The 8,804-nt window shown below is 33.5% G+C and overlaps 1 protein-coding gene across 5 annotated transcripts; it reads right to left on the bottom strand.

The window, feature by feature from the left end:
* Window positions 1-395: 395 nt before the first annotated feature.
* Window positions 396-5,765, bottom strand: LOC103483951 (uncharacterized). 5 transcript variants are annotated; one of them, XM_008440824.3, is made up of 6 exons: window positions 5,624-5,765; window positions 5,253-5,273; window positions 4,841-5,032; window positions 4,031-4,255; window positions 1,517-3,601; window positions 396-1,179 (listed from the first exon to the last, which is right to left on the bottom strand). In XM_008440824.3, exons 2-6 carry the CDS (start codon window positions 5,269-5,271, stop codon window positions 533-535), a joined length of 3,168 nt encoding a protein of 1,055 aa, XP_008439046.1. In that variant the 5' UTR covers window positions 5,272-5,273; window positions 5,624-5,765; the 3' UTR covers window positions 396-532. The 5 variants fall into 5 exon arrangements, with proteins under 5 accessions (XP_008439046.1, XP_050942611.1, XP_008439045.1 ...); XM_051086654.1 differs by having other exon boundaries at window positions 5,560-5,737; XM_008440823.3 differs by having other exon boundaries at window positions 5,253-5,737.
* Window positions 5,766-8,804: the final 3,039 nt, after the last annotated feature.

The raw sequence follows: 8,804 nt of genomic DNA, 5'->3' as shown, positions 1-8,804 counted from the left end.
CGTGTAACCTAATTCTCTAAGTTTTGAACGAGGAGTCGCTTTACTTTAGGAGCTCGATACATGTTATCAGCTTGGAAGAGTGGAAGGGTTACCAACATTGATGATCTCCATCCTAATTGTAGATAAGTCATTTAAGAGTTGAGCAACGATTCATTTTGAAATATTTCAAGCTTTTCTTTGAATGTATTCAAATCTAACAACAAAAGAAGATGCGATGTGAAGTAGATATATTTTATGAAGTTATTCAATGATTAGGATACATTTCTGGTATTCCAGAAAGACCTTACAATTTAAACTTCTAAAAAATTAGGCTCACTATCAAAGCCATTTATCATAACATCACTAAGGAATGTCCAAATATAAACCAAACATAGAGAAAAAAATGAAGGTACGAATTTGAAAAAAGAAGCCAACAATTGCCATAGAAACCAAAGCATCCTGAAAATTTAGCAGTAATATATGGGTAATCTATAGAAGTAGAAGATCATACAGCTAAATAACATTCATCTCAACATTCAACAATCTAACCTTACTAATGCACTGAAGAACAGCATACAAATTGTGCCCAATATGGCCTACCTTTTCTCCTTTCTCTCCTTATGTCTGATGGATATCTTGCAGGAGAGTTCCACTCATTTGCGAACTCCCTGTTTATTAACTGTGAGGTAGGCGATTTCGGCTGCGTAATGGAGTCGACCTTTTTTGATGGTTTTTCATCTTTCTGAATCATAGAAGCCAAATTATCTTTTGGGGTTGGTGATGATTTCTGCTTGTTTTCGAGCGCAGCATCATCCAAAAGGTTCTTGAGAGCAGTGTGTGGCTTTCCTGCACTCCAGTTTGTCACCTTGGCGATGATTGCTTCATTCTTCTTTCTTCCAGGCGAGTCGTTTGCAACATGAGTATAAGATGGAAACCAGCCAGCTTGTAGGGATGTAGGATTTGGCTGCTCTCGGTTTCGTGCAGTCTGGATCTCGGTAGTGGCTGAATTTGGGATCCCACCACCATTGGGTTCAACCAATGTCATAAAAGATGGCGGCTCGAACAAATCAGATCTGTCGGAATGTTGTCTCTCAGGTGCAGCATCCGCCTTCCTCAAATCAGTTTCCTCTGCTCCAGCTCGGGCTTGCGGTGTTACTTCGCCATCAACAACAGCTAGTAAATCTGACTGAGTTGAGAGCACTGTCCCTCATGATCAAGAAAACATATTAATAAATATCAAGAAAGTTTCTGTTCTAAAAATATATCAGTTATCACTATTGAGAGTAGAGACAAAGAACACACAAATTTAAGTGGAAACCCGAGTACAAAGAGATAAAAAAAGGAAAGAATATTTAGGACAAATCTCCCAATGGACAAAGCCCACTAATTCTAACACTCCCCCCTCAACTCTCATTGCCAATTGTTTTGAGATGGAACCCTATACTATCAAACAATCACTACTACAGCTAAACACCAATTGGAAAAACATCTTATCAATGAAAATCTCAAGGGCAGTTTATACAAAGTATATGAATACCTGACACAGACCCCCAGTTGCCTTCAAGACTGTCAGTTTGACTGATCGCATCGACTGAAGGATCAAGAAGGGATGACGTAAGCTGTGGTTTCATGTCAGTTTTCACACCACCATCTTTCCTAGTTTCAAAAGCAACTCCATCTCCAGCCAGCTGTGTCACACTTCCATCCTGAAAAGTGTCCGATCTACCAGTGACAGCTTCATTACTGACAGAAACCAGATTTCCCTCTCTGTTGGCATGGACGTCAGAAGAATCTCGAACTGAGCTGGAGTCTCCAATATGATAATGCCCATCGTCAGCATTCACTTCACTAGGGCATACCACATGAACAGAACTACTGCAATCATTTTCCTTTACACTTTCCTGAGTATCTGAAGCTAAACTAGTGTCAAATTTTCTTGAACCAATGCTTTCAATCAGAGAAATTTTCCGAGGAGATTCTTCTGCTATCTCTTCAGCAACAGCAATGCATTTATTCTCCTTGTTAGTGGCAGGTTGAGGTGTGGAATCAGTCCCCATTGAAATCTTTTCCTCTGGAGGGTCTTTTTTGTCTTCAACTCCAGCTATATTCAAATTGTCAAATTTATCCTTTTCATTAACAAAGTTATCTTTTCTCTCATGAGCATCAACTGGAAGATGAATTTGAACTGTGTCAAAATCTTTTCCGCATGCTCCTTCCTTGTTCTCATCATCCGGTAGAAGAACCTCTCCTCTCCAAACTTCACCGAACAAGACTTCTGATACATTTTCAGAAAGATTATCAAGAGAATTCTTGGAAGGGGCCACTGATTCAACTTCTGAAGAAAGGGAGACTGATGGAATACTATCTATCCCAATTGCAACATCACTTAAGATTTGACTCTTATTGTGCTCTTCATTTTCACTCGGTACATTTTTAATCTGAGCTGAATTCATTTCTTGAATGGGAATTTCTGCTGCTTCCTGGCCACTATGACTAGGACAATCACCTTTCACATCAACTGACACATTCTTGACCATGTCTTCCTGTTTTTGCCTACTTTCCATAATTTTCGTGTCAAAAGAAGCTACTTCAGATGTTGGATCAAATGGATCTGCCTGCAAAGTAAAATAACTCCCTTTGGGAATGGGATCCTTAGAATTGTCTTCTAAATCACTTACTCCTTCATGAGGGTCCTGTACAACACAATTGGTTAATTTAACTTCCTTATGGTTCTCAGAATCTTCAACCAAAGCATCAGGACGGTCTAAAGTGTTTAAGTCAGTTGACACAGAAGGTAGATGGACATTGTCATTCTCTCCTTTTATTATATCAGTCTCTAGTAAGTTGTTAGATCTGCAAGCCTCTAGTTCTTTTCGAGCATCATAGGTCACTTGAGTCAAGTCAATGGGTTTAACATTTGAAACAACCACACTTTGAGGATTAACTGCTGGAAGAACACTTTGGGGGATTTCAGAATGGATGAACATGTCATTGTCTACCACTGATTGAAAAGTTCCATCATGTGCCAACGGCTCAGCAGATATCCCAATAGTTTCTTCCATTTTCGGTGATGGCTTATCAATTTTTTCAGATGCTGCTGCAACTTCTGTTGAGTTATTACATGAGTCTAAGTCCTCATCATCACATATTCTATCAGGAGATGGCAAGGAACATTGAGGTTGTCGCAGAGCAGTTATTATGGTTTCGGGATCATTTGGGTACAAGTCGCCTGTAGTAGTAGTTGGATTTATATGATCAGTGGATGGAATCACCGAATTCCCATTTCTAAAATTAGTCTCAAGATTCCCATATTCTTGATTAATTTTGGTTTCCTGCTCTGGTTCTACTATAACTGAATTTTCCACATTCTGGTTTTCTGTTGAAGCGCTTGATGTCTCAAGATCCACAAGTTCTCTATTAACTTTGGTTTCCTGCTCATTTCCCAACGGATCGACGTAAGTTTCCGCAACAACTGAACTTTCATCTTTTTGGTTTTCAGTTGAAGAACTTGACAATGGAGTTTTAGACTCAGCCTCAATATTCACAAATTCTTGATTAACTTTTTTTTCCTGCTCACATCCTGACTGATTGATGGTAGTTTCTGCAATAACTGAATGACCCACTATTTGGTTGTCAGTTGAAGAGATTGAAAATAACATCTAAGTATTATAAAAACATAGATTGTATTATGTTGAAGAAACAAAACCAATCTCATCAGCTCTAATAACAGTATAAGAAACTAGCACAGCACTCCATGAAGGATGATCTTATCTACTATTAGTGCTTCCCTTCACCCATTCAAAAATTTCTTTTTTCAATTATTCCTTTCAAATTATTGTTATTGTACACTTCGAAAATTCCACAAAAGCTGATATTTTTTATTCCTACAATGCCAATGGCAGTTCAAGATACACCATATTTGGCAGGAAACCCGAGTTGAAGTTTTTTCATAATCGAACGCATATCTAAACAATGAACAAGAAATCAAAATTGGGTTTGAAACTAACCTGACTACAAACAGCTAATAATATGTCCCAAACAGTAAACTTACCATGAAGTTCTTTGTCTTTCAAAGTTCGGGAGCTACTGATTTCATCCTCCACCACCATCTTGGCTGCGCTTGAATACAAAGCATCTCCCATGGATTTGTTTGGTCCTACGCTCTCTGAAAACTCTGCAACAGCATCTGAAAACACTTCATCTTCAGATTCCTTTGATTTTGTTTTCATGCCATCAACACTGTCGTCACCGCATCTCCCTCCCAAGGCTTTTGGACCTATGCAGCATTTACTGACATAATTAAAAACAACTTAAGGCACAGAAGTTTTCATTATCACAGGCCCCTCCTTTCCAACGGAAAAAGAAAGAAGAGATAAAAGCAAGAAAAGAAAGACAGAGAAAGAGAGATAAATGTAACTTTAAAGAGAACCCAACGAATAACTTTTTAGCTTTGGTCCATGAACTTTCCTACTTTAATCCCTACACTTCCAAGTTTCATCCCTTTTGTTTTGTTCCCTCAACTTTTAAATATTCTGTTTTTTACCCTAGGATTTCCAAGATATTTGAGTCATTCTCATTAACAATCACCAATCATTTAACATAAATTCATTTGGAAATAAAACACCTACCTAATAAGTACTAATTCTCCAAGTTGACACATAATGGTCAAGTAAATAAACAAATCATATACTGATGCCCGGGTGCCATTAAATAATTCATTAAAAAAAAGTTAATAGCAAGGACTAGAATTGCTTTTCATCCAAAGTTCAAGACTACTGAAGAAGAAAGATAAGACAAGAAGTTTTAAACCCAACTTTTACAAAACCTATAAAGAACACAGTATAAAGAATAGACTTCTCACTGGAGATTTTGTGATCAACATCATCATCTGAAACAACAGTCAAAAGGGCATTAGCCTCAGACTCAACCAACTTGAAACCTTCAATTGTTCCACAAACCCTCTTATGTGCACGCCTATGTTTGGCACTTGGATGAGGGTTTGGGAAGGGCCATCCACATTTGTTGCAAACATGAACTCCATGGTTCTCTTGCCCTACAAAACCCAACAAAACCCTTCAACACAAACATACCCAACAAACAAACAAACAACCAATTCCAAAACCCACAAAAACCCAAATCCCCAAATTCAAAATAAAAATAACACTCACCAATCACCAACCCAAGATTTCACCACCACCAATTTCAACAAACAAGAACCAACACAAAGAAACAAAAACTGAACAAAAACCCAAAAGTCTAAAGAGGGTACTTACTCTGATCTCGATGCTCCATTTCTGAAAGAGGGAAAGAAAAGCCAAGAAAAAAAAAAGATCAAAATGGAAATGTAAAAACAGGGAGTTAGTTAACTAAAGATAAAAGAAAAAGAAGGAAGTGAGAATCGTTCTTTAAGAAAAAGGGAGAATGGGGAGTTCATAAAATTCATTCATTCATTCATTTGATTCAAAAGAGAAGAAAAAAAAAGGGGGAAATGAAGAAAAGTCCAATGGTGGGGTTATGAGAACAAAAGGGTTGCGGTCAGTGTAAAACAGTGAAGAGAGAGTAGCGCCAGCAACGGCTTACGCTGTAGCCCTCCATGTGCTAAACCTTCTTCCTTTCATACAATTACAAAGCATACCGTACTGACCCTTTTGCTGTTGGAGGAATGATTATGTGCAGCCGAAGCTATTGAAGGCCCTTGTGAGATCGTCTTCTTGAAAGGGCCAAGCTTGTCTAAACAAGACAGCCGTACGTGTGTGTGTTTTTTTCTCCGTACGACGACACACACACACACACAACCCCAACTACCGCCACCCGGAAATATATATTCTTTGAAATGTAATGACTTTTTTAGTCCAAAAAAATTGGTTTAATTTCTATTCTGTCCTCAAATTTCAAAATGTTGTGTTGTTATTACCTAATTGATAATTTAGATTGTCTATGATATTTTCTATTCCATTGTGTTAAATAAATATGGGTTTTTAATTCAACTGCCAAATTTTACAATTGTAAATTATTATAAATAGGAATTTGTAGAAAATATTTATAAAATAGTATTAACTCAAACACAAATAAATTTATATATACATTATTATAAATGTCATATTGACAAACTATATAGATAAAATCTCAAATTTTTCTATATTTTTATAAATATTTAAGTTTATTTTGACAATATTTGAAAATATTCATTTTAGAATCTAACCTTTTATATTTCTATTGTATCTAATTTTAAATTTGAAATTGTTTGGTTATATTAAGTAAAGAATAAAAACATTTACTTTATAGGGTTGTTAACTAAAATGGTATGTTTTTTAAATTAAAATATGTATGGCATGTAATGTATTTTAAATTATGTATTAATATAAAATAGTCATACGACTTATTTAGAAAGTTATTTTCAATAAAATAATAAATATAACAAAATATCATAATCAGTTTGTGATGGATTATGATAAAACTATTTTAATCTATTGTGGTGATCGTCGATAGATGTTGATATTTTGTTATATTTTGAGATTTTCTTTTTTACTTTACTATATTTGAAAATAACAATTTCTTATATATATCATTTCATACATTAACGAATAATAATTCATTTGTTGATGTTTATCGGATTACTACAACTAATTTTTTGTGATTTTATCAATATAATAGCAAATATACTTTAAACACCAAAGCTCAATCAATGTTAATATCTATTAATTAATTAAAACTATTTTTGAAGTGAAAAATTAAACACTTTAAATTAATTTATAGACGTTGACTCTATATAATAATAAAAAAGGATATTCAGTAAAAAAAATAATGTAAGATCTATAACAAAATCCAAATCTTAAAGATACGATTGTATTGGAAATTAATTGATACTATACTCAAAATTCCATGAATAACAATGTAATATTCTGAAAAATAGGAATCATCTTAAAATCGGACTTAAAACATAAGGATAAAAAACGACATTTCTTTAAGAGTTTGTCAAGATACAAGAGGCACCTTTAACGTCGACTACTTTTAAGATGAAATCTCATATTTTTATAGCTAATGTTATATCAACAATAAAGAAGATTGATATCTAACACGAGAATTGTAAACTATGTATTTGACACTTACTTCTCTTTTGAGATCAAAGTTTCGTAATATACATATTTACTAAACTCAACACGTGGAACAAAAGATTTAAACATCAAACTTTCAAGTCAATAATAAATATTATATGTTAGTTGAATAATGTTTTCTTCGATAGTTATATAAAAACGACAAGAGAAGCTAACTTTATTAACTTAGTTTAGAGAGTATAGGGTTCTGTCGAATCACATGCGGCTGTGAGGTGTCAAAGGTCCCCACTAGGGGACAATAACAATGGTATTTAATTATTTAATTATTTATTTTGCATTATCTAAACTAAAAATTTTAAAAAGGAAAAGGCTTTTTCTATTATTATTATTATTTTAGTTATGATTCTTATTAAAAACTTTGACAAATCTCACCAAACAACACACCACCTGACAGAGATGTTTTAGGATTGTGACCTTAGAGTTTCAAAACTAAAAATAACAACTTTTTCTCTTTTGTGCCAAAGAAAAAGAAAAAAGAAAAAAGAGAAAAAAAAAGAAAGACAAATTTCAATAAATGAAGTTTTTAAAGAAAAAAGTTTTTTTTTTCTTCTTTTTGAAAAAGCAAAGCAATGTCCTTTTTATAAAGTGTAGAGATGTCTAGGGTTCTTTTGTTTATTATTTGTGTATTTTAATATTAATAAAAGTGTCAATATTTTTTAGATATTCAATTTATGCATATTGGGTAATTCTTATGAGAAATTGTGAAATCAAATGGGTGTTTATCGTCATTTTTCTTTTTATATATACTTTGTTTTTTCATGAGATCTTTTTTAATTATTAACCTATGATTCATATAAGTTAGATGTTATAAACGACAATGTATTTGAACTTTTAATTTAGGTATCTATTCTTTAAACTTCTTGGTTATTGCGATTAAACCTTAATGATAATGGAAATATCGTTCCTCACTCGATATTTACGATTTTTTCTTTATTGGACTTTGGTTGTATTTTGAAAATTCATATAAAATACACCACTATTCGATAGAAGTTCAACCGCAACTAATCACACAATAACTATACTCTTCAAGTCTCGCGGTCACTTCTTTGTCTGACACGAGAAGATTATATACCAACTTGATTAAGTCAATGGCTTGATGCTACTAGTTGTGGTATTGTCCAATAAAGTTTTTCGTATAGCTTTGTTTTTGTTTCACTTGAAAGACATTATTCCTCACTTATATATCCATAATATTTCTTGAAACTAACTGTTTGAGACTTTGGTTGCATTTCTAGCTCAAAAAATCATCAATAAAGACAAGTTTTCGCAGTGAATTTTCATCTAACGCGGTCAAAAGTATAATGATTTCATGAATTTAACACTATCCAAATTACTAAATAATTAGTTGAGCTATACATATGTATCAACCTAGACAATAGAGTTTGAATTATTTATGATCCGAACTAATAACTAAAAAAAAAGGCAACCCTTGTTTGCCATTCACAAATAGAAATAATTCCATTTTGTAGTACCATGCTTTTGGCTTTCTATCAATGTATCACCAGAAGTATAGATATAACAATAAGAAACCCTAATCTAAAATGAACTTTAATGACAGTTTATTAAGCGAAATTATATTTTGAAAGGTAAAAAAAGGTTGCTTCTTTTACTTTTGTACTTTTGTACTATTAACTATGATGTAGTTAAAAACAAACAAATCCTTTAATCATATATTTTTCTCTTAGGTTAATTTCCAATCATTGAAGATTC

This window comes from Cucumis melo, chromosome 6, assembly GCF_025177605.1.
Source record: "Cucumis melo cultivar AY chromosome 6, USDA_Cmelo_AY_1.0, whole genome shotgun sequence".
Lineage (NCBI taxonomy): Eukaryota > Viridiplantae > Streptophyta > Magnoliopsida > Cucurbitales > Cucurbitaceae > Cucumis > Cucumis melo.
This window is presented reverse-complemented; position numbering and strand designations above follow the sequence as displayed.